The sequence below is a fragment of the Cicer arietinum genome, chromosome 1 (assembly GCF_000331145.2).
Source record: "Cicer arietinum cultivar CDC Frontier isolate Library 1 chromosome 1, Cicar.CDCFrontier_v2.0, whole genome shotgun sequence".
NCBI lineage: Eukaryota > Viridiplantae > Streptophyta > Magnoliopsida > Fabales > Fabaceae > Cicer > Cicer arietinum.
In genome coordinates this window covers 48,361,325-48,387,356 of record NC_021160.2, presented here as the reverse complement: position 1 = coordinate 48,387,356, position 26,032 = coordinate 48,361,325, and the positions used below count along the sequence as shown (strand labels likewise).

General features: G+C 29.7%; 5 protein-coding genes across 8 annotated transcripts in view; 3 read left to right on the top strand and 2 right to left on the bottom strand.

The window, feature by feature from the left end:
- The first annotated feature begins 1,877 nt into the window (after positions 1 to 1,877).
- LOC101493565 (receptor-like kinase TMK3) lies at positions 1,878 to 6,188 on the top strand. 3 transcript variants are annotated; one of them, XM_073365784.1, is made up of 3 exons: positions 1,878 to 2,059; positions 3,038 to 4,795; positions 5,470 to 6,188. In XM_073365784.1, exons 1-3 carry the CDS (start codon positions 2,008 to 2,010, stop codon positions 5,985 to 5,987), a joined length of 2,328 nt encoding a protein of 775 aa, XP_073221885.1. In that variant the 5' UTR covers positions 1,878 to 2,007; the 3' UTR covers positions 5,988 to 6,188. The 3 variants fall into 3 exon arrangements, with proteins under 3 accessions (XP_073221885.1, XP_004487455.1, XP_004487454.1); XM_004487398.4 differs by having other exon boundaries at positions 1,896 to 3,166; positions 3,533 to 4,795; XM_004487397.4 differs by having other exon boundaries at positions 1,896 to 4,795.
- A 226-nt stretch (positions 6,189 to 6,414) lies between these two features.
- Positions 6,415 to 8,337, top strand: LOC101494102 (pentatricopeptide repeat-containing protein At1g05750, chloroplastic). Its single transcript, XM_004487399.4, has one exon. The coding sequence runs from the start codon at positions 6,717 to 6,719 to the stop codon at positions 8,253 to 8,255; it is 1,539 nt and encodes a 512-aa protein (XP_004487456.1). The 5' UTR covers positions 6,415 to 6,716; the 3' UTR covers positions 8,256 to 8,337.
- A 161-nt stretch (positions 8,338 to 8,498) lies between these two features.
- Positions 8,499 to 9,903, bottom strand: LOC101494406 (pentatricopeptide repeat-containing protein At1g03540-like). The gene has a single exon (XM_004487400.4). It carries the CDS (start codon positions 9,696 to 9,698, stop codon positions 8,748 to 8,750), a length of 951 nt encoding a protein of 316 aa, XP_004487457.1. The 5' UTR covers positions 9,699 to 9,903; the 3' UTR covers positions 8,499 to 8,747.
- Positions 9,904 to 16,862: 6,959 nt separating this feature from the next.
- Positions 16,863 to 17,875, bottom strand: LOC140919599 (uncharacterized). Its single transcript, XM_073365971.1, has 3 exons — positions 17,769 to 17,875; positions 17,555 to 17,622; positions 16,863 to 17,277 (listed from the first exon to the last, which is right to left on the bottom strand). The coding sequence occupies exons 1-3, from the start codon at positions 17,863 to 17,865 to the stop codon at positions 17,101 to 17,103; spliced, it is 342 nt and encodes a 113-aa protein (XP_073222072.1). The 5' UTR covers positions 17,866 to 17,875; the 3' UTR covers positions 16,863 to 17,100.
- Positions 17,876 to 22,273: 4,398 nt separating this feature from the next.
- Positions 22,274 to 26,032, top strand: part of LOC101494721 (serine/threonine-protein kinase Nek5-like) — a 9,244-nt gene continuing 5,485 nt past the window's right edge. For both annotated transcript variants that reach the window (XM_004487402.4, XM_027331549.2), the window contains exons 1-10: positions 22,274 to 22,747; positions 22,843 to 22,909; positions 22,998 to 23,063; positions 23,731 to 23,777; positions 23,883 to 23,928; positions 24,020 to 24,100; positions 24,179 to 24,221; positions 24,326 to 24,375; positions 25,487 to 25,568; positions 25,642 to 25,691. In XM_004487402.4, the coding sequence (XP_004487459.1) occupies positions 22,650 to 22,747; positions 22,843 to 22,909; positions 22,998 to 23,063; positions 23,731 to 23,777; positions 23,883 to 23,928; positions 24,020 to 24,100; positions 24,179 to 24,221; positions 24,326 to 24,375; positions 25,487 to 25,568; positions 25,642 to 25,691 (630 nt within the window). In that variant the 5' untranslated portion in view covers positions 22,274 to 22,649. The remainder of the gene's footprint in view (positions 22,748 to 22,842; positions 22,910 to 22,997; positions 23,064 to 23,730; positions 23,778 to 23,882; positions 23,929 to 24,019; positions 24,101 to 24,178; positions 24,222 to 24,325; positions 24,376 to 25,486; positions 25,569 to 25,641; positions 25,692 to 26,032) is intronic.

Here is a 26,032-nt window from a genome sequence, read left to right as displayed (position 1 = left end):
TATATATATATATATATAAATATTTTGCTTTATCCTATTCTTTAAAATTCATCTTATTGTCAATAAACGCACAACACAAAGTGATTATAACATTTAATCTATAATTAATATGAGAAGAGAATTACTGCAAATTGCCACGTGTAAGGATTTACGTTTAAAATCAGTTCTAAATAATCTTAATATAAAAAACAAAGTGATTATTCTTTTTATGTTTGTCGCTCACTTCACATAAATTTGGTCAAAAGAATAAAGTTATAGTCATAAGTGTAACTAAAAAATAAAGGGCCAATGCATTTGTTTTTGCTGGAGGCCTTATTATATTCACGATGATAAAAATTTCAATTGATTAATTGTAAATAAATTTATATATAATTAAGAATTTTTAAATTAAAATTTGAAATATAATATCTAAATCTATGATATTTGTTGATTGAATTGGACTTATTAATAAAGTTGAAATTACTTTAATTAGAATTATTTAAAAAAAATATGAAATAAATATCTAAAAATTACTTAGATAGTCTTAATTTAGGTTTTTATTGTGGTTCTTACACATTAGAAATATCATGCGGACTATTTGGAAAACTAACCGACATCAGCGGAGCATCTTAATGAAAATGGAGGTGCCACCATTAAAGGCTATAATCTATATCATTTATAAACAAGACTAGACTTCAGACCCACCATTTTTTGTTTTGTTTCTCTTTTGGTTTATAAGCAAACAGCAAATCAACAACAATCACAGTACCACTCCTATACTGCCGTAATTAGTGTCTGGTTTCTTTTATTCTAGTTTTAATCTGGAAAATAATCTTATGTATGGATAAATTTTAATTACATTCATATGACCTAGTTTAATTGTTAAAATACCAATTTTAATTGGTTGAATATTATATTATAAATTTAAATGAGTTGTGTGTAAATTTTTTTTACGATTTTATATATAGAAAAGAAATAAAATGAAATAAATTCACATCATTTATCATATTTTAGATCATTAGAATTTTATTCAAAAAATCTTGTTATTTTTAGATCATTAAAGATTTTTGTTGACAACAAGAGAGATAAGAAATAAATTAAATCATATTTTTTCTATTAGTTTCATATTCAAATTTTATCTCAAAAATGGAAAAAGTAAAATAGATATCAGGAAACAAATATTAATCACTTTATAAAATTATCATCATAAAGTTTTAAGTAACAATTAATTATAGATTATTGGTAACAATATATTTACAATTTGTTGTGATGGAACCATTAATTATATTGACCAAACAATATGTCAATTTAATAAAAAAGAGTGATTAAATAAGTAAATACTTAGTAAACATCATTTAATATGAATACATAATTAAATATATTTTTTCTCATATGTTTTTCAATCAAATAATAACACAATATTTTACATTTTTTTTCTCATTGATTTCTTTTTTATCTTTATGTTAATTTATTAGCGTAGAAATTAGATATTATTCATTGACATGCTTAATTTATTTTTAATTGACCAAACATATACTTAAAACTCTATCCATTTATCTATCTTAACTTCTTTTTTTTCTTCTTGAAAATAATTATATATAAAACTCTAAATTCAAAGTCTAGCTTTTTATAATTTTTTATTTATTTTTTAATCAAACTTCTTTAAAAAAAATCATACATGGGATGGAAGCAGCAGTACAATGTTTCTTTCAGTTGATGTTACGCATCAAAAGTACAAATGCCTCCTTTGACCCACCATTTTTTTATAGAAAAAATATCCCAATGAAGACCAAAGTGGACCCCACTTAATTTCAATGTGGAAGAATATCATCCACTTGGTAATCTCAACTGATCCGACAAAATTATTGTTAACATTTCCTTTTCCTTTCTTTCATTCATATCATATCATTCACAACCCAATTTTTAATGCAAAAAAATCACACAACCAATCAATCAACTGTTAGAGGCATAAAATAAAATTAAAAAGTCATTGTTGAAAGCAAAAGCAAGGTTTCCTCAGCGACATTCATGGTGGATTTAACTCAAAAGAAAGAAAAAAAAAAATGTAAAAAAGTTGAAGGTACTCCACAATCACATTCTCTTGTCCTTTGTCTTTTTCCCACTTGAGTAACTTCATTTCTCCTTCTACCATTCAACATTTTCTCAATAAAGCAAAATTCTTTTGTTTATACCAAGTTCATGTAACAAATAACAATAACTACCTAGCACTACCTCTTACTTACACTCATGTTGAACTTATTTCTTTCTAGAATGTCTCATCTTCCCCATAGAAATTAGACATTGGTATTATTTGACTAGATTTTACTTATCTGCTAGTCAAACTCTGGATTACTAAGATTTTTTCTTTTGAGAATCAGAGGATTAAGACCAAAAAATATATTCGGATATATTGGGGGTTATGATTTTACTTTGAAAGTTCCTTCCTTGATAATGTTAGGTTACTTACTTTGTTCTAGGGCAACAATGGGAGTTAAGTTGATAGAACAAGTTTCCAAGTTGATATTTTTTTGTCTAATCATTACAATATGTAATGGTTCTACAGACCCTAATGATCTACAAGTTTTGAATGATTTTAGAAAAGGGTTGGAAAATCCAGAGCTATTGAAATGGCCAAAAGAAGGAGATGATGATCCATGTGGTCCTCCATTATGGCCTTATGTGTTCTGTTCTGAAGGTAGAGTCACTCAGATTCAAGCCAAGAATCTTGGTCTTAGAGGAATACTACCTCAAAACTTTAACCAACTCACAGAACTCAACAATTTAGGTCTTCAAAGGAACAATCTCAGTGGAATGTTACCAAGTTTTAGTGGTTTATCTAAATTGGAATTTGCTTTCTTGGATTACAATTCATTTGATGCTATCCCTTTTGATTTCTTCAATGGATTAACAAGCCTTAGGGTTTTGTCATTGGAAGAAAATCCATTGAATGTTAGTACTAATGGTTGGTCATTTCCTTTGGATTTGGAAAAATCGACGCAGTTAACTAATCTTTCATTTGTTGATTGTAATTTGGTTGGAACATTGCCTGATTTTCTAGGCACATTGCCATCTCTCACAAGTTTAAGGCTTTCTGGGAACAAACTCTCCGGTAGCGTTCCGAGTACTTTTGCGCAATCTTCAATTCAGGTTTTGTGGTTGAATAATCAAGAACAAGGTGGTTTCACAGGTACTATTGATGTTATTGCTTCAATGGTTTTCTTAACACAACTTTGGCTACATGGAAACATGTTCTCAGGGACAATTCCAGAGAATATTGGAAACCTAACTTCCTTGAAGGAACTCAACCTTAACAGTAATCAATTTGTTGGGTTGATTCCGCAATCTTTAGCAGAAATGAACCTTGAATCACTTGTTCTTAATAATAACATGTTAATGGGTCCAATACCAAAGTTTAAAGCTGCAAACTTTTCTTATGATGACAATCTCTTTTGTCAAACTAAGCCTGGACTTGAATGTGACCCTGAAGTTAATGCATTATTGGATTTTCTGAATAATCTGAATTATCCATCATTTCTGATTTCTGATTGGTCAGGTAATAAACCATGCACAAGTAGCACAGGACCATGGTTTGGATTAAACTGCAATTCAAACTCTGAGGTAACTATAATCAATCTACCAAAACATAAGTTAAATGGTACTTTAAGTCCTTCACTTGCTAAGTTAGATTCACTTCATGAAATTAGGCTTGCTGAAAATAATATAACTGGCATAGTTCCTGATGATTATACTAAGTTGAAATCTTTGAGGTTATTGGATTTAAGTGACAATAATCTTGAATCTCCTTTGCCAAATTTTCATGGTGTGAAAGTTATTACTGTCGGCAACCTTTTTCTTAGTAATCAAACTGGAGAGAGTGCGAGTCCTATTAGCAGCCCGAATTCGACATACAATCCTTCAAATGCTCCAACCTCACCTAAGCAGATAGTTTCAAGCTCAAATCACAAAAGACTTGATACAGTGGCTGGAGTATCAGTGTCTGCAGTTGTAGCTTTTTTGGTTGTTTATCTCTTTTTATGTTTCTTTAAGAACAAGAAAACCTCCTTGGATGCTTCGAGTTCCATTGTGGTTCACCCTCGCGATCCATCTGATCGAGACAATGTAGTTAAAATTGCGGTTTCAAGCAACAACATCGGAAGCTTATCAGGAAAGACTGGAACGAGTTTTTTTAGTAACATAAGCGGTGAAACTCAAAACTCTTACCTAATTGAGGCTGGTAACCATGTCATATCCGTGCAAGTACTACGCAAGGTTACTGATAATTTTGCATCGGAAAATGAACTAGGCCGCGGTGGATTTGGAACTGTTTATAAAGGGGAATTAGAAGATGGAACCAAAATAGCAGTGAAGAGAATGGAGCATGGAGCTATTGGCAATAAGGCAGTGGAAGAATTTCAATCTGAAATAGCTGTTCTTTCTAAGGTTCGGCACAGGCATCTGGTATCTCTTTTGGGGTATTCCATTGAAGGAAATGAAAGACTTTTAGTTTATGAGTTTATGCCACTTGGTGCTCTAAGTCAGCATCTTTTTCATTGGAAAAAATTGGAGTTAAAGCCTTTGAGTTGGTCACAAAGGCTTTCAATAGCACTAGATGTTGCTAGAGGGATGGAATATCTTCATGGTCTTGCCCGCGAGACCTTTATTCATAGAGATCTCAAGTCTTCTAATATTCTACTAGGCGATGATTTTCGCGCAAAAGTTTCAGATTTTGGCCTTGTGAAGCTTGCGCCGGATGGTGAAAAATCTGTAGCAACCAAGCTTGCTGGGACTTTTGGTTACCTTGCCCCTGAATATGCAGGTATTGCCTTGCTTTGAATCTTTTCTTCCTTCTAAGTTCTAACTCTGAAAAAATTGTAGAAATTGAACATTGAAACAGCATATAATTAATTGTGGAATCACTACACTCTTTCAATATCAGCATGGGTTTGCTGGTTTTTGTTCAGCTACAATGTTGTTAAAACAAAAACATCTTGGTATAGCGTAAAATAAAAGATGTCTCATTTATATGGAGAAAACAAAAAGTTAACATGAAAAAGGATAACTAACTGTCTGTTCAATGAGTTCAATGTTTCAGAATTTCTAAGCAACATGATCCTTGTATGCCTTGTCCAATAGTTCAGTTCAGAAACATTGCATCATAGTGATCATCATACTTATAGATGTGCGGTGTCACAGCATGTGTCGGATATGGCTCATAGTTTACTTATAAGTGGACAAGTCACTTGAGTGGCCAATATTTAAATACAAGTTGTAATCTTGTAAACTAAACCATAGTATTTAAACACATGTTGTAATCTGTAATCCTAAGCTTGAATGATATACTATAACTATAGCCACTTTGCAGTCAGAGATGTAAGCACAATTGGCTGAATTCCGTAATAAAAAATTCTACTCTTTGTTGGTGTTTTTTATATGTTTTCTTTTGAACTAAGGTTGCTAGTCTTACACTATGTCTGTCTTCATGTGTTTCAGTGATGGGGAAAATCACCACAAAAGTTGATGTGTTCAGCTACGGAGTTGTGTTAATAGAACTTCTAACTGGACTAACGGCACTTGACGAGAGCCGGTCAGAGGAAATCCGATACTTGGCTGAATGGTTTTGGCGAGTAAAATCAAACAAAGAAAAGCTTATGGCTGCGATAGATCCAGCTTTCGAACAAAGTGAAGAAACATATGAGAGTATAACTATTGTATCAGAACTTGCAGGACATTGCACTGCTAGGGAAGCATACCATAGGCCAGATATGAGTCATGCAGTCAATGTACTATCAGCGTTAGTCGAGAAATGGCGACCAGTCGACGACGAATTGGATCAATATTCTGTGATTGACTACAATCGACCACTTCCTCAAATGTTGAAAATTTGGAAGGATGCAGAAAGCAATGAGTCTAGCTATAGTAATGCTGCTAGTCTTGAAGACAGTAAGGGAAGTATTCCAGTGAGGCCTACTGGATTTGCTGACTCTTTTACTTCTGCTGATGCTAGATGATGAAGAGTTGAATTCAGTGGAATTTGAGGTTTTTGTTTCTGTAGTTCGTGATGAAATTGACTTGGATTCACACTGTCTGTTTTTTTCTCTCAGCAGCTAAAAGGCATAAATTATTTGCTTTCTTTGTATTTGTATTGCGTTTGACATTAAAATACTGCAGAGTACTATACCAAGATGTATATAAATGTTGTTTTGGTCTTTTTTTGCGGTCTTCACAAAAAACAATTTATATTTTAACAGTAACTGATAGAATAGAAAATCAAATCCAGCTATAAAGAAAAAAGACACCAAAATATAAACAATTGACCACGGAATGACTGTTGTAATCTTTCTATTACAGAGTACACTACATTATTTTAATATCACGGTTTAGATTACAAATTTACTTTCCTTGAACCATACTATAACCCGTCTTATATTCCATTATATATTAGTCTAATCCAACTTGATTAGTAAAACTTGATTCTTTTTAAAATTTTATAGGTCTCGTACTTTTTTCTAAAAAAGTCTGTTGGACAAGTACGGTGTTTGTTTTTTATTTAAAATACTTCACTCTAACATTTTCTTTAGACCTCTAAGCACGTTGCACCAACACTTGTACCATCCCAATCCTCTTTATTTTTACTGATAGCCCTCAATTCTGTTATCTCTCCTCCTTATTTATTACTCCATCACCACAAAAATGAGTATACCATCCTAAATTAGAAAGGATTTTGCTTTTCGTAAAGAATGATCCTTACTACGTGCAAAACAACCCCAACACAACATTCTCATCCTCCAAAACCACCTTCACATACTCCTCTTCCAATTCCAAGTCAAACCCTCTCTCTAAAACATACACCCCCCGCAAAATACACACACCTCACCGTATCATCATGGACAGCCACCATTTCTCACCACTGTCGAAACGGCCATTTACACGAAGCTGCTTCCGAATTCACACGCATGAGAGAATCTGGAATTGAACCAAACAACATCACTCTCATCACTCTCCTCTCTGCTTGCGCTCACCAACCCTCCATTACTACCATTACCTTTGGAGCTACGTTACACGCATACGCTTTCAAACATGGTTTTGCCGTTAACGATATAAAGGTGGGAACTGCGTTGATCGACATGTACGCTAAATGTGGTCGTGCTGGTTCAGCTAGGTTGGTATTCGATCAAATGGGTGTCAGAAATTTGGTATCTTGGAACACTATGATTGGTGGGTACATGAAGAATGGTGAAATTGAAGATGCACTGAAATTGTTTGATGAAATGCCTATGAAGAATGCTGTTTCTTGGACTTCGATTATTGGTGGGTTTGTGAAGAGAGATTGTCATGAAGAAGCCGTTGAGTGTTTTAGAGAAATGCAGCTTGATGGTGTTGTACCTGATTATGTGACTGTTATTGCTGTGATTTCAGCGTGTGCTAACTTGGGTGCACTTGGTCTTGGTTTGTGGGTACATAGATTTGTGATGAAGAAAGAGTTTAGAGATAACGTTAAAGTTTCCAATTCGTTGATCGACATGTATGCACGATGCGGGTGTATAGGGTTTGCTCGTCAAGTTTTCGATGGAATGTCTCAGCGGAATTTGGTGTCGTGGAATTCGATCATTATTGGTTTTGCTGTGAATGGGCATGCAGATGAGGCTCTAAGTTTCTTTTATTCAATGAAAAAGGAAGGGTTCGAGCCTGATGGAGTTAGTTACACGGGTGCCCTCACGGCGTGCAGTCATGCTGGATTGATCGATGAGGGACTGAAAATCTTTGCTAACATGAAGAAGGTTAGTAGAAATTTGCCGAGGATTGAGCATTATGGTTGCTTAGTGGATCTTTATAGTCGAGCAGGGAGGGTGAAGGAGGCATGGCATGTAATCAAGAAAATGCCAATGAAGCCTAATGAAGTGGTGTTGGGGTCATTGCTTGCTGCTTGTAGGACTCAAGGGGACGTTAAATTGGCTGAAAAAGTGATGAAGTATCTTGTTGAATTGTATCCTGAGGGAGATTCCAATTATGTGCTTCTTTCTAACATATATGCTGCGGTTGGAAAATGGGATGGTGCTAGCAAGGTTAGAATGGCAATGAAAGAACGTGGCTTGCAAAAGAAACTAGCATTCAGTTCCATTGAGATTGATTCCAGCATTCATAAATTTGTGTCTGGTGATAAATATCATGAAGAGAACAACTCTATTTACTCAGCATTGGAGCTTCTGTCATTTGAGCTAAAATTATGTGGCTATGTTCCCAATTTATCTGGAAAAGAACCTTATGAGGATGATTGAATTTTGTGATTGAGTTGCACAATAACATAACTCACTCATCATACCTACTAATCGAGTACAAGAAAGTGATTTTTACTCTAAAGTGTCCCAATCAAAAAAACATTACAATTTACAACCTAAATTTTTCCTAATGTTTATGCAGCCTAAGATATACTCAAACTTTATAGCATTTTAGACAAATTCTCTAGAAAAATCATATTTTTAATAAAACACATTTTACATATCCACATTACACCAAAAAATCATAATGTAAAAAGTTGTAAATAAAACACAATTCGTTTATCTAAATACATTACACCAAGAATCACATTGTTAGTAAAACACAGTTTGTTTATCTACATTGTACCAAGTTGTGTGGCGTATAAGAAAACTAAACTTCATACCAGCTGGGTTTTCTATCACCCATGATGGGTGATCCCATACGCTAGTAAAGATATAAAAGAATGAAGTATAACCTTGTTTTGTTATGTGCAAAAATCATGTATATTGAATTCAAATTGATGATCCAACAACACTCAGTTCTCTCCCATAAACTCTCTCAACAACTCTCTCAGCCACATCAACCTTCCCATGAGTTTTACAAGCCCCCAACAAGGCACCCCACAAAGCTTCATCAGGCTCAACATCCATTCTCAAAATCAACTTCTCTGCTTCTTCCACCAAACCAACCCTCCCCAACATATCCACCATACATGTATAATGTCTCAGCTCAGGCTTCACACCAAACCTCACCTCCATCATCTCAAAATATTCCCTCCCCTTCTCTACAAAACCACCATGACTACACGCACTCAAAACTGCAGTAAAAGTAACACCATCCGGCTTCTTTCCTTCTTCCACCATTCTACCAAACATCTCAAAAACTTCTTCAAACCTACCATGCATCCCATAACACGACATCATCGTGGACCAAGTAACCTCATTCCTTTCACACATTCCATCAAACACTTTGCGCGCAAAACCTAAATGACCACACTTGCCATACATATGTATCAAAGCATTCAAATTTTTCAAATCTAAACCAAACCCATTGACCAAAACTGCTCCATGAACTTGTTGACCAATCCTTAAAGCCGATAACCCGGCGCAAGATTTAAGCACAACGGGTAAGGTGTGGCGATCAAAGGGTTTAAATGAAATAACCATTTGACGAAAAAGAGAGAGGGAATGAGAAAACATGTTAAGTGATGAATAGGCTCTAATGAGAGAGTTGAATAGGAAAGTGGGTTGGCGATTTGTAAATGAAAAGAGGATATTTGCTTGATGCAATTGGGAACAAGAAGCGTAGCAAGATACAAGCTTTGTTCGAATGAAATCATGGTGTGAAATTCCGAAAATGATGGCGCGTGCGTGGATTTTTCTGAGGTTGTTTAAGTTTTTGGAGGAAGAACATGTGTCGAGAAGAGTAGCGTAAAATGGCATGAGTTCATGATGTTTGGCCATAACCTTAAATCATTCAAATAGTTAGAAAGGAATTTGGGTTATGATAGACAGTTCTTCAAATTTTGAAGGATTTTGATTGTTCATCATATGGTGCTAGTAGACTTATAGGACTCTTAGGCAAAGCTGAATCTTCAATAACTACTGGGATTCTAATTACTTGTTCAAACCTTAATAGGCATAAAGAATTGCAATGTGTTTAATTTTGAGCATTTCGATAATTTAGTTAGTAAAAATGTCAAATGTATATTGTCCTCTTATTCCAATAAGGTTTATGTTAGAGTTGTAAAATTTTCTTTTAATGGTATTCATTTTGTAACAAATTTGTTTTAGTATAGTAATAGTTATTGTGATACATATGAAGTAGAATACATTAATTAAAATTTATTTTATAAAATATGCAAATAAATATTTATCATCGATCAGTTAATTAAAAAATATTTTACAAATTAATTATTTAAATTATAAGTGTTTATTATGTCTCTTGAATTATTTTTAAATAAAGAAAATTATAATATATTTATTGAATATAATTTAATGTATAAATTATATATAAGACAAATATTTGTTATATGTTAACTATTTAAATGAATATCATTTATAAAATTATAATTTTTAATTTTATTTGTATAGAGTAAACTACAATTTTAGTATCTAAAAATATAGGATGTTGTGGTTTTGATTTTTGACTCAACAAAAAACTTAAATTAGCCATCAAATCATTAAAATGATAGTTTAATCTTTGACATTATAACGATAAATTGTATCTTTTAGAAATTTTTATAATAAAAAATTATATTTTTATAGACCATTTTGATAGTTCGATGACTAATTTAAAATATTTTTTAAGTTATAGACTAAAATAACAATATATTATACTTTCATTACTAAAATTGTGCTTTGCTCTAACTTCCTCTAACCGATGCCCGATCACTTCACTTGGGCCTTCCCCCACCCACCCAACAGATGCTTATAAGGGAAACTTTTATTTTTAACTTAATAGAAAAAACTTTATATCTGCAGAACTTAGGTAAAAGCCTTTATCAAAAATAAAAAATAAAACACCTAAACTAAAACAATATGTAACACATGTTGGGGTGATTTTAATATGTCCGACATGCAATTGCCATAAATATTTCGACTTTTTGCTCACCTATGTTTTTATTTTTATTTTTTGTGTTAATGATAATTTCATTAAAGAAAATATCACAACAAATCAAAGACAACATATATACAAGTTAGAGTCTCTATAATTCATATACAATCTAAGTTATAAAAAGTATATTTAGTTAAAAAAATGTGCACTTTGGTTGGTTTTTATGTTTAACATTTAAAAAAGTTAAACTATGAAAACAAACAATAAAATTAATAGAATTTCCAATAACATAATCAAAATAGGTTGGAGAAATTGTTGAAGAACGTTCAACGTCACGACTACATTAAAAGCATTTGACTGTATTATAAGACTCATAAACGACATATCTTTAATAAATTCCAAACTTTACACATAGCTAAAACTTCTACTACCTATAAATTTGATAGCGAAATAACTTGCCAACAACTACTACATCATTAACATCTCTCAATACAGCATCAATATCTCATTTTTCCTCACCTATGGGACCTACTACATCAACATTAAGTTTATAACAACTACAAAATGAGAGTGTCCAACGAATATCATATATAAACAATCTGGGACCTCCACTTAACGTCTTCAACAACACCGCATTAGCATTATAAAAATTAACAATAGACCGATGTGTCTTTTGAACAATGGTAGCCACATCAACATCAGACCCCTCAAAATATTTTTTATTTTTAGCATATCATATTTCATAAGAGAAGGTCAACACATGTACAATTACATTTTCATTTGCATCAATAATATTTATTTTCAATCACTCACGAAACAGTAAGTACCTAGAATCATGCATATTAAACATGAGATGTAAAGAGGAAACAAATCAGACTTATTTTGACAAGTGACACTCCATAAAGAGATGTGAAATTATTTCATAATCTTGCCTACAAAATGCATACAATAGATCACAATTGATTTCTTTTTTAAAAATGTTTTTAACTGGTATTTTTGCATGTATAATCCTCCAAAAAAAAAATGAACGTGTCTTGAAATAATTTTTTATTTTCTACCCTTGTTGATCAATATTTTTCGTTAAATTATGAGAGAGATGTACCTCACACATTTCCTTTAAGAAATAATATGAACTTTTCGCTCAAAAATAAAATTTGTAAATTGGTTGATTATATCTTATTTTTATTATTATAAATTTTCAAATGGTTTTCTATGGTCTTGCATGAGGTATGAGGTATGCAGAAACATCTAAATTCAAATAAAATTACAGCAATTTATAATTTAACTTAACACGTGTATTACTCTTTTAATATTATCTTACTTAAAAAATTATAAATAATGATAACATTCCCTATTCACTCAATAAATGATCATCAAGACTATCCTCTTACTATGATATGGTTGGGATACCTCAATTCTTTGTATGAACACTCAAATAGAGATTTTTCAATTTTTTTTTATAATCACTCAAATTTAAAAATACTTCACATTTTTTCAAGTCTCCTTATTTATAGAATAGAGAATTTAATTTGTTCCAAAATGATATTAATACTGACAATTTCAATAAATTCTATAAATTTATTCTTCTAAATTAAATGTACAAATTTTAATGGTCAAATAAATTCTTAAAGACCTTAAAATGTTGATCCTCTTTTTCATACGTGGGATGAAATTCCATGCTTTTTAGATTTTGAATTGACTTCCAAGAATATCATTTAGAAACTTGGTAGTGAACCACTCACTTTGTACATCAGTTTTTTGCATTCAGTTGCACATGATTTTTCACATATATAAATAAATCAATCAAAATAACTAAAACATTTTATATTATTAGAATGAAGTGTTTTAAATAACCGAGAAAGACTCGATATTCCATAACTAAAACGCATACTCATCGTTTTCTAATTCTGTAGCAATTGTTTTTGTAAGTTTGTAATCAATAGCGTAGTCTTTTTTTTTTTTAATCTTATTATAACATCTATAACATGATATTAGTAAAGAATCGTTATAAAATATGAAGAAAAAAAATCAAATATATTACAAATTTTGAATTATATAATATATAATTAGTAAAGATGTTGGTCAATTTTAAAATAAAAAATATTTGTCGCAAAAAGGTATTATTATTTATTAAAAAGACTAAAAATTAAAAAAAATATTCCCAAAATATTACCAATCTAAATATAATGAATAATATTCTGTCCTACAAAAATACATTCTCATTCTTTTCAAAAATACAACCTCATATAATTAGAAATTAGAAATCTAGATATAATTAGTAATATGTTATTTTGTTAAGGTATCACTTGTAAAATAAAATTTGAAATTAACCAGAGTTATATATCTGATTTGATAAAGATGCCATGAATAATTCATATTCAACTGTATAATTTGATTTGATATAAAAAAAGTATATATATTATATATGAAAAAAAATCTCATGAATATATTGAATTGCAAAATATTATTAACTTACAAAATATTGTCTAAGATTTTAATTTTTTACGTTTTTCCTCACCAAATCTTGTCGGTATCAAATCTCAATAGTAATAGATTGGAGCTAATGATGGTGTGATTAATGATTTTATTTATTATTTAAATAGTTACACAATAGATCGTTTAACACTAACAATTAGGGGTCATGTCCCATACAAGAGTTGTAGTGACTGGTCGGAAAGGAATACATGACGTAGGCTCGTAATTTATTTATGTTCCAAACCAAGATTTGAAAATAAAATTCCTTTTTAATAAAAATAAAAATAAAAATCTTTTTGGGTTAATTTTGCTTTATTCACTTTTTCATCATATATATTTAACTAATACAGATTTGTACTCACTATCAATTAGGCAATTCGATTATAAATAAAAATAAAATAAAATCAATTACTCAATTCGACGAATTACATAAGATTGCTCTATTTTTTTTTTTAGGGAGAACGTGATATTGTGCTTTAATGATTTGTTTTCAAAATTGTAGCATGGAACCATTAACAATCGTTCAAACCCTAAAATCACACACACCACTATATATAAATATGTGCTTGCATATGGAATATTATTATTATTCACCAAAAACATCACTCACGCCTATATTTTTCAATTCCCTTCAATGGACTCAAAATTCATTCCAACCTCTGTCCTTATTCTTGTGCTTATTTCATTGCTTTTAATAAGGGAGTCTTCTGGTTTGTCAATATTCTATTTCTCTTCTCCTTTTCTCACAATTTTAATTTTTTTTTAAACATGGATTTATGTTGTGCATTGTTTTATTCATGTTAGTAGTTTTTATAGTATAAAGTATAAACAACATTCATTCATATAATAAATAAAAAATAAGTAACATTACATTGATCCAAACAAAATTGGATTTTCGATTCATTAATTAAGTAATAAACAAGGATAGAAAATTGTTGGTAGCATTAGAATCTTTGTAAATACAATTTTAAGTTATAGTTGAATTGAAAAATACTAATATGAATTAATTATGATAAGATGAAATATTTGTAAAAACACGTGTACCATGAAACAATATTTTAGATCCTTTAAAAAACGCGTTTTGGATAAATCAGAGTTGCACGTGTTTATTGAGTAATTTTTTATTAATATTATAAATATTTGTTTACTTGCAGGTTACGTTGATGCTAATGGACAAAGTCTTAATGAGATTGAAAACAGAAAGGTTTGTCACACTATTATAATAGGCTTGTTTGTGTATTAATATTAAATTAAATAAATAATAAATAATGCAGTACAAAGAAAGCAGGGTTTTCTTTATAAAAATACTTATATAAAAGAAGTAGGATTTTTATTCATAGAAAAAATAAGCTGGGTTTTTCTCTTTTTCAGTTCTTACCGATGAAGATGACATTAACAAGATTTTTATTGAGTAAAAGAAACAAGATTTTTATTTTATTTTAGAAAGGTTTAGAGTTTTTTATGTTAGGATATTCAAGATATCTAAATAAAGCTCATCTTTTGCAGATGTTGTCTGGTTTGAAAGATAAAAGAAATATTTTGAAGCTTGATCAACAAGGAGAGTTGAGGATGGTTCCTTCGGCTCCAAACCCACTGCACTATAGTATCGTTGACTTAATTGAATCTAAAAACAAGCCAAAAATTAGAGGATTAAGGATGGTTTCTACAGGTTCAAATCCATTACACAATAATATTGGTGACTCTATGGGGTCTAAAAATAAGCCCAAAAGTAGAGGATTGAGGAGGGTTCCTGCAGGTCCAAATCCATTACACAATAATATCGGTGACTCTATGGGGTCTAAAAATAAACCCAAGATTAGAGGATTGAGGATGGTTCCTACAGGTCCAAACCCATTACACAATAATATCGGTGACTCTATGGGGTCTAAAAATAAGCCCAAAATTAGAGGATTGAGGATGGTTCCTACAGGTCCAAATCCATTACACAATAATATCGGTGACTCTATGGGGTCTAAAAATAAACCCAAAATTAGAGGATTGAGGATGGTTCCTACAGGTCCAAACCCATTACACAATAATATCGGTGACTCTATGGGGTCTAAAAATAAGCCCAAAAGTAGAGGATTGAGGATGGTTCATGCAGGTCCAAATTCATTACACAATAATATCGGTGACTCTATGGCGTCTAAAAATAAACCCAAGATTAGAGGATTGAGGATGGTTCCTACAGGTCCAAATTCATTACACAATAATATCGGTGACTCTATGGGGTCTAAAAATAAGCCCAAAATTAGAGGATTGAGGATAGTTCCTACAGGTCCAAATCCATTACACAATAATATCGGTAACTCTATGGGGTCTAAAAATAAGCCCAAAAGTAGAGTTGAGGATGGTTCCTACAGGTCCAAACCCATTACACAATAATATCGATGACTCTATGGGGTCTAAAAATAAGCCCAAAATTAGAGGATTGGAGATGGTTCCTACAGGTCCAAACCCATTACATAATAATATCGGTGACTCTATGAGGTCTAAAAATAAACCCAAAATCTAAGGATTGATGATGGCTCCTGCAGGTCCAAACCCACTACACTATGATATCGTTGAATCTATTACACCTTAAAATCAGCCGGATCAAATAATTGAGGATGTTTCCATAAATCCAACTCCATTATTATTAGAGAATTTCATTTTGTTTTTTCAACTTCTATTAAGATATACTTTTTGGTCAATCAATTCATCAATGTTATATATCTAATAAAATATGTGTATTTCAGTAACTTTGATTCTGTTAAAAGATTTATAAGTATTTTACTATTATATATTATTTGCGAGTTTTTTAATTTTTAGTAAATTTAAATTTATCTTTATCAATTAAATTAATAATGAACATGTTTTCTTAAATTGTTTGAAATAATATAGTATATTATAATCATAACGAGACAAATAGAATACTATTTAATAGCATACACAAAAATACAAAATGTAGAATATTTCAAATCCTTAAAATATCCACCTTTGTTAACCTGGTAAGAGAGCATTTTGCCAAATTTGCTTCTGGAATATTGCAAAATGCAAACTAATGATTTTTGGGTATTAAAAAAAAAGAAAATAATCCAGTTGTGTCAAAAAAGTGATGATTGCTGTAATATCCTACAAATAAGCAACGTCAGCATGAGCAACCATTAGAGAATAGAAACTTCGTTCAGGTTAGTTATATTTATTACAGAGTCTTTGAACTGAAGTATATCTGCTGCAGATATAGTAGTACTATATTTTTGTAGTATCCAAGCGAAAGAAGCTAAAAATATATCATGTCAATGTTGTTTCTGTCCAATCGTAAATTATAGCTGTAAGTAGGATAATGCCAAAAAATATAATGTTCCTCTCAAACTTTTTCCATTTTTTTTAAACTTACATTTTTATCAAACCTCTATTAGTTTTTAATTTTATTAGTGAGAGTTTTTCTTTGTTATTTTAATTTTAATTGACTAAATTTAAATTATTTTTAAGAAATTTTTAAAATGATTATTAGTGTAAAATGACAATTGTAAAATAAATATCAATGTCACTTTATTAAATACTAATTTCTTATTTTCCAATTTTTTTTATAAAAAAAACAAGATTCCCAAAAATAATAAAGACTACTATTCATGGTATATAGATAGATGATGATAAATAAAATTTAGTGCACAAGCTTACGAACATCTTAATAAGTACTAAAAATAACAGAAATTACCTAGATACATATTCAAAAAACAAGACAAAACAAAACTACTAGACTTAAACTTGTTTTTTCTTTTTCACATGTCCACATGTAACAAATACTAGATCAAAATACATAAATTAACAAGTTTAATTTCTTCAGTAAGTTTAAGGAGTTTCAGGCTTAATGGGGTTGCCAATGTTATGATGATGTAGTGGATCTGGACCTGTAGGAACCTTCCTCAACTCTCCAATCAATGATTTTTCATCATACTTGATCCTTGTTGAAGATCCTTTGAGATTAACCATTAAACTTGATTTTTTATCCTTCAAACCAAACAGCATCTGCACAATCATATAGAGTTAAGAAATGTACAACATACATATATATAACCAATTCTTTAGGAAAGTAAAATCTAAAAAAAAAAACAACTATATTGTTTGAAAAAATTCAAATTTATCTTCAAAGATAACAGAATGGACAAAAGAGAAAAACCCTGTTTTTATATGTACTTATTATTATTAATTAATTAATAAATAAATAAATAATAATAATGATGATACATATTAATGCATAAATATTTTATATATACTAAAAGCCAAAAAAAAAAGTTTGACAAACCTTCCTGATATGAATACTTTTGAGACTTCCACCATTAGTATCAAAGCATGCATATGCAGAACTGCAACCTACAAGTAAACAAACATTATTTATTTTATTTATAAAATGAATGCTTGTACTCTAAAAGCTAACACGAATAAAACAATACACTAGACAAAACAAATTTTTAAAAATGAAGTAGTAAAAAAAGAAGAAGAGAAAATTAATGACAGACCAGAAGTGTCCCTGATAAGAAGCAAGCAAAAGAGAACAAGTATAAAGACAGAGATTAATTTTGAAGCCATATTGAAGAGAAGAAGATTAAAGTGCATGCAGATAATGGTGAAGGAAACACATATTTATAGTGGTGTATGATGTATGTGAATATTTGAAGTATTAATTTAATATGAATGATGGCTCATGCAGCCATTTGAAAAGAAATGATTAAAAATACACTAATGAGGAAGCAATATCTGTACATTTTCACTGATATCTGTTGTGACAGAGCCGTCTTAGACATGTGGCTGTCGAGACTTACATGCCACTTTGTGATAATTAATTAAAAGAAAATGTTAACAAATACTGTCACATTTATTAAAATAATTAAAATAAAAATAAAAAAATTTGAAAGTTGTATAATTTACTTTTTTTAATTTATAAAAAGTAAAAAAATAAAATAATTTTTTTATTTTGGTATGTTTTTATAACACTTGTAAGCATCATCGGTAATTAAAAATCACCTGGCTGGCAGGTTCTGCCAAATGCAAATCTATCTTAAAAAATATGATATCAATTGTGAATTAAGAACTAAAAAAGTGCAGTGTATAATATAAAGGATATGATTTAATGATTTTGATTTGAAAAGGGGAAATAGGAGCCTCAAATATACGTCATGTTTCCTTTCTGAGTCTATACAACTCTTTTCGGGACATGTGGCCATCCCATTTCTGATTCTCTTTATCCACCTTGGCCAAAATACTTTCTGCAATTGTTTAATTTTTTTTTTAATTTATCATTTACTTAATTTTATAGTATTTTTATGTCATAAAATAATATTACAAGAATTTTATAAAATTAATCATTACATAAATTTAATTATCATTTTAAACAAAATTCAAATTTTTATTAAATTCATAATTTAAATTCTTAAACAAAGTCATATTTTTATCTTCAACAAAAACATCTTATTTATCAAATAAAAAATCTATATTTGCAATTGGTGAAAGATAAAAACCAAAGAATATATTATTTTGATGAATTTTTATTTGTAGGATATAATGTTGTTATCGTTTGTAAATAAATATATGAGTTTATTCGAATATTTGAGTTAAGGATAATTTAAATATATAAATTTTTTTGAAATTGATAATCAATTTTGTAAATTTAATATATATCTATATATATATATATATCATTGTAATTTTAAGACATAAAAATCAAATCATTATTTTAAATTAATTAAATAATTAAATTAAAAGAAAAAATTATTACTTCAAATTAAATTAAGAAATCAATATATTTTCCCTTAGGTTATTAACACTTTTTGTATATCCAATTTATAAGAGTTACAATCATAGTAATATTGTGAATATTGAACTAACGTAGATATTGGTTCGAGATTTAACTAGCAAGAAAATATAATTTTATTTATCATTGATAAATATTTAGAGGTCAAAAAATGTAATATATCATTCGTATTTTATATATGTCTTGTTTAGACATCAAAAAATAATTTAGTAATTCTGAATATTTTACAAATAGTTTTATATTACCATTCATAAATCTTATTTATTTATATCTATCAATATATATATATATATATATATATATATATATATATATATATATCACTTGTAAATATTGGTTTGGTGTTTTTTGTGCATGATTTATAAATACTCATCAATGACATATATTTGTCAGGTAATTTTTTATGTATCAATGACAAATCTTTATTTTATGATTTTTTATATTTATCATTGATTAATATTTTTCTTATGTTTTTAAGCATCAATTATAAATATCTATCCCGCATTATTTTAATATTAGTGTCATGTTTTTTTATATCAATGATAATTCAAAAAATGAAAAATGCACATATTTTTTTATAAAGAATAAAAATGAAATTTTGATTTTTTTTAAGGATAAATAACTTATATAATAAAAAATACCGTTAATATTTCTAGTGGTTTCATACTATAAAATATTTTTTAATTAAAGTATTTTTTAAAATAAAATACAATAAAATATTTTTTGAAATAAAATATATATTTTTTTAAAATTAGAGGATTTTAGCCAATTAGAGAGTAGTTAGTTATATAATTGATAATGACTGCTTCAGGAAAAAAATATAAATGACATATACGTAACTATTGTATCAGGAAAAAATATAAATGACAGTTACGTAACTATTGTATCAATATAATAAAATCTAAAATGTAAAACATGACAATTATTTTTGTGTTTCTTATTAATGATTTAATAATAAAATTAATTAGGACAATAATATATTTTTGCTCGTATTTATTTTCTTAAATTGATAATGGAAGGTTTAATCAAGGTCAAATTGATAATAGTTAAATCTTTTAATTTTAAATTAATAACAAGCATAAAAAAAACATTATATTCATCACTTCATACCACTCAAAATTAATAGTATTTGTATAGTAAAAATGAAAAAAATTGTGATTAAATTAAGCCATGAAAAGATATTATTAAACAAATAGAGTAGACAAGTGAGAAAAATCAGGAGATCTATTATATTTTAACTATTTTTACAATTTTTTAAATGGTGATTATTATTGATCTTTTCTACAAAATGATAAAATTAAAATATTTAATTAATAATTTATGTTAAATTAAATATTAATTAGGCAAGTTATTATAATATTAAGCTACTAATGAAGTCAAAGTTTGTGAAATATTAAACTACGTCACACATTGAAAAATTTAGGCAGGGATTGTTGAGGATTATAGAGTATATCGATATAAATTAAAGTGTCTACTACTCCAAAATAGAAAATGACATTTTGCCATGATTTAGGCTTGTTGGAGCATGTAAGGTAGGCCCGCTTCACACAATCTGCAAAATAAGATTTATTTTAAAATTATTTTATTTTTAAAAGAAGAAATTGAAAAATCTGGTCCAATCATTAAAAATGGTAGAAATGCCAATTTAGATCAATTTTCCCGAATTTCATCCGATTAACCGTTTATCTCCGATTATATTGCTTTCCACTCTTTGAGTGGAATTGGATTGAACTCCGATTTGATTCAAGATATGTCAGAGAAGATTGTCGTCGTAGAAAGTGGAGAAAATTGTTCTTTGAAACAACTCATCCATAGCAATATCTTGAGTTTAGTAAACAAAATATTAATTGATCACATTATATTAATATTAGTACGGTTAGTTTATCCATCATGTGTATTCAAAATTGATAGGCCAACTATGATAGTTTTTGGTAGTGCTCTTTATCTTTGAGCTTGTCATGATGTTCCAATAAACTATTCAAGTTAATGTATATGTTGTCAATATATTTTAATTGACATTGAAATATTATTTACTCATTCGAATACTATAGTGGTTTACCTTCACAGGTGATCTATCTTTAGTCAATGTGTAAAAGTTATCTAAAATTATTAACAAAGATAAATAACATTTACTAAAACATCTTCTTGATCTATACTGTTAAAACAATAATTCGATCGAAATCAATTCAATAAAAATATAAAAATTTAACTCATTGAATTAACATCAATCAAATAATCGTTTTTTAAATATAAAAATAAGAATAAATTTGAATTTATACTTAAAATAAATATTAACAATATAATTGAAATTTTTAAAAATAATTAAAAATAAACCCATAATAGATTTATTATGACGGTGGTCCATCATAAAATTTAACCATTTACTTAATCCTAAACTAAACGCAGTGTAACCGTGAATGTTTAGACTTATTTCGTTACCGCTACAAGTACTTGTAGCAGAAGTTTAAGGTAAAAGTAGTGATGATTGGTTGTACCATTGTAAGCAAGACGACTAGGTAGAAACAGTACTATGATGATGAAATATTGTTTTTATTTTTGGTTAATTTGAAATTTACTGTCTCCGTCCGTCCAATGATAGCAAGCATGAAATGAAATTATATTGATTGATGTGATTCGCTTTTGCACTATAAACAGAGATTTTCATCGGCGGGCTGAAGATGCGCCTGCAGTAAAAATACATTTTTAAGATAGACATCATGCCTTTCTTGGCTATCTTGCTTCGTAACTAATTCTTCACATAGAAGAAAAGAAGAATCTCCAAAAGTGTTTTTGTTGATAAAATCCAAAAGGTTTTTTTAGCTAACTTTACCAATTCTTATTTTCCTTTCTAATTATTTTTAATGTCACCGAAAACAGAAATTCAATTTTCAAACCGTTACTTTCTTCTCATAATTTTTTAGCAGAACTTTCCACTCATAAATTCACAATTAACACCATCCGGTACGATATTACTACATGAAGTTGATACATCTCAGATTTAAAATAGCCATTAATGGACGTTTTAATAAGTAAACGAAAAATATTTTAGTTAAAAAAAAAAGTAAACGAAATTTAGGAAAATTGAAACAATAAAGACCGAAAATTGAAAGGTGGAAAAGTAGTTGGTACCATCTGTCGGTGTATGCCCCCCAAGTCCTAACCATCTCGCTCTTACTCTCTCTCTCTCTAAAAATTGTTCTAATGCTATGCTCACTTAGAGAGAGAAACTAGTTCTTCTTCTTTTTAATAAAGAACGTAATCAACGCAATTACTGCACAAAATAGTCACGCTGCTGGCACAATCACTTTTACCATAAATAATAGTAATTGATAATTATTAATTGTTATAATTAATGTCAACGTGAGTGTGTAAGAGACAGTTGAGTGTAGCCAAAGCAGTCACAACCGCATTGACAAAAAGAGGAATAACAAAAAAAAAAAAAAACTAGAAAACTTCATTTCAAAACCGTTCCATTGCAAATGCAATGTAGTAGAAAACGCAAACCGTTAGAAATGAAATTGAAATTAAAGTGAAATTGCTATTGATTTTCTGCGGTTTGGTGTTTTGGTGAATCGAATTTGCATTTGCAATGGTGTCTATGATGGATCAATACGAGATCATGGAGCAGATCGGTCGCGGTGCGTTCGGTGCTGCGATTCTCGTTAACCATAAATCGGAGAAGAAGAAGTACGTTTAACGTTCGCGCCATTTGTGTATTGTGTTGTGTTTGATTTCGAAAGAATTTGAGAAATGAAGCTTTCGTTTATTTATTGTTGTTGTAGATACGTGTTGAAGAAAATTAGGCTTGCAAGGCAAACTGAACGGTGCAGAAGATCTGCTCATCAAGAGGTAGTAGTTTTTTGTTTTGTGGCTACTTGTTTATCGTTTTTCTTGCTTGTTGATTTGAACTGTTTTAGTTGATTTTTGATAATTGTAGATGGCTCTTATTGCTCGAATTAAACACCCTTACATTGTAGAATTCAAGGAGGCTTGGGTTGAGAAGGTGAGATACTCCTCGTCCCATAACTTTGGTTTCACATTGCTTCGGATAAGTATCTCTGTAACACCGATTGAAGGTCTATCCCGAGTTTGATATTAGTTGTATTTAATTAATTTATTTTATTGAATTATTACTATTATCATGTTGTCTGGGATAAGTGTGTGTATATGTATTTGTACTTCATTGATAAGAATGGATTTTACACCATCGGTTTCTATATACATAATTCTAAAAGTTGTTTTATATAAATAAAGAAATAATTCATGTAAATTTAAAATTTGAAAATGATAAATAAATCGAAATGAATTTGTTATCCACCGACATTTTATAAAAATGAATATATAGTATATTCTATAAACCATGTTAGTAAATACAAGTATTTGGTTGTAAGTCAAAATGGATTTTGCCGCCAAATCTCGGTTTGGTTTAAGAGTGATAAAAAGTTATTGCATCGAGTTAAGAGTTTATGCTAAGTTTTAGTTTTAATAGTAAAAGTATTATAAATACCAATTTCTTTTACTTCATAATTACTTGGATCACTCGCTTGTTCTAACACACTTCAACAATTTGTTAAATTTTCTGGGTTGTAAAATAGAAAAAGTTGTATCATAAGTTTGTGATTGGTTCCTTTTTAGCTAAGTTTGTGATTGTTTTTTTTGTTGGATTGTAGGGTTGTTATGTCTGCATTGTTACTGGATACTGTGAAGGTGGAGACGTGTGAGTCTACGGATAAAACTTGTAATCAGAGTGTCATGTAAAAGTTTATGAGCCCAAAAACCTCGATTGTTTAAAATTTATTGTTTTCCCTTCAAATCTTTTCAGGGCTGCATTGATGAAAAAATCAAATGGGGTTTATTTTCCCGAGGAGGTAATTTTGTTTATATTTCGTCTCTCCTAAATTTTGGATTTTTATTTAAATATTTTGCTTGCTTACATTGGAAGTGTTTGACATTCCTCAGAAACTCTGCAAATGGGTTACTCAATTACTTTTGGCAGTAGAATACTTGCATTCAAATTTTGTTTTACACCGTGACCTAAAGGTATTACATGGCCTTATATTCTTTTTAAATTCCACTTGAAAATATACCAAGCTAAATTTTGTCAAACTCTTCTGACAGTGTTCTAACATCTTTCTTACAAAGGATCAGGATGTTCGACTGGGTGAGTTCATATTATATATTATACCATTTTTTATAGCATTGGAGATTGATGATTGATTAATTCTTCATCCTTATTTTGCCTATAATTTCCTGATATTTATGTAGGGGATTTTGGGCTTGCTAAGACACTAAAAGCAGATGATTTGACTTCTTCGGTACGTGTGAAATTGAAAACTTGTTGCTTTCATCTTTGTCTTCTATGATTTTAAACTTATTTTTAAAGGATGTAAGGGTTCATGCTAAATTTTGTTCTGACAAGTTTCCATAATATTGATGTATCCTACATGCTGAGAGAAGCACTGAAGCAGAGTTATGAGTTTAGGGTTTTCAATCTTCACATTTTTCCCACTTCGCCATTTTTCTCTCTCATAATGGTGACATATAGTAATGCTCACACTCAGAAATCATGCAGTTCTATTGGACATCTCCCTCCCAAATCATGTTCCCCAGAACATAATTTGTTCATAAGAACAGAAACCTCTATTTGTTACTATGTTTGTCATTAAGTATCACGGCACCGGTAAGCATTGAGTAAATAATAGCAATCAAAATCACTTTAATTGCTCGGATGATATGTTCCTTCACACCATACTGCTCATTTTATTCTTATTGCTCTGCTACTAATCTGAATTCTCAACACTCTTTATAATAGCCGAACTAAAAGACTAATACATAGTCTTGAAATCCTTGGAACAATTTCCTCCTGCATATAACTAAATATGTTCAAGTGCTTCCACTTTTTCCTTTATTTTTTTGTTATCTTTGGATTTTATTTTTCTTACTGTTTTGAGTTGATCACAGCAACACTTAAAACTGTCTAAGTTCTATATTGAAGGTACTAGGTAGGTGTATGTTAATGTAACCAAGATGGTATTTGGTACTTATAACTTGTGTTTGTAGTCTGGAGAATATTTCATAATTGGCACACAAGGTGTGGTGTTGTTCTTATTTGTTTCTCTCAATAGTCAATAATACTATGTTTTTGAAAGGAAAGATAAGAAACATGGAGATAGAAATGGAGTCTTGTTTGAGTGGAATAAATTAGATTCCTTGTGTCCAAATTCAATAGGCAACTATTAGCAATAAAAAGGTTTTAGTTTCTACTTGAATCTGATATTACTTAAAACTATGGTGTAATGTACTTTTCTTTCATTATTATTTCTCATATTTTGTAAGGATCGAAACATAGTTTATATAATAGTATTGCATTTATTTCATAATAAAGTACAGTCACCGGTTATAATTGTTTTAAATATTTGTATGCAGGTTGTAGGAACTCCCAACTATATGTGTCCTGAACTGCTTGCAGATATCCCTTATGGATTCAAATCTGATATTTGGTCACTAGGTAACTTTTTGTTTTTTATTATGAATATCTTCTATTGGTTTCACTGTTGTTTTAATACCATTTTGTTGTTCAGGGTGTTGTATATATGAGATGGCTGCTCACCGCCCTGCTTTCAAAGCTTATGTAAGATTTCCTCTATTTTCACTTGATGCTTTATAGTTATAGATATGGCATAATCTTAAATTCATTTAATGCACTACCGGCAAATCATAAATGAATGATGGGTAGGGATCCTCTCAATTTCTCAAAAGAAATAGAGCTCCATTATTATAGTTGTGTATATATAGACACACGTTTCTTGAACATGTGATATACATTAAACATTTATATTACTTTATACACACAAAACTATAGTAATGGAACTCTCCAATAGAGAGAATCTCAATGTATTTCATTTCTTCATTCAAGTTAGTAAAGTAGCATATTATGCAAACATAAATGGCAAGGTATCAATTTGCATACAT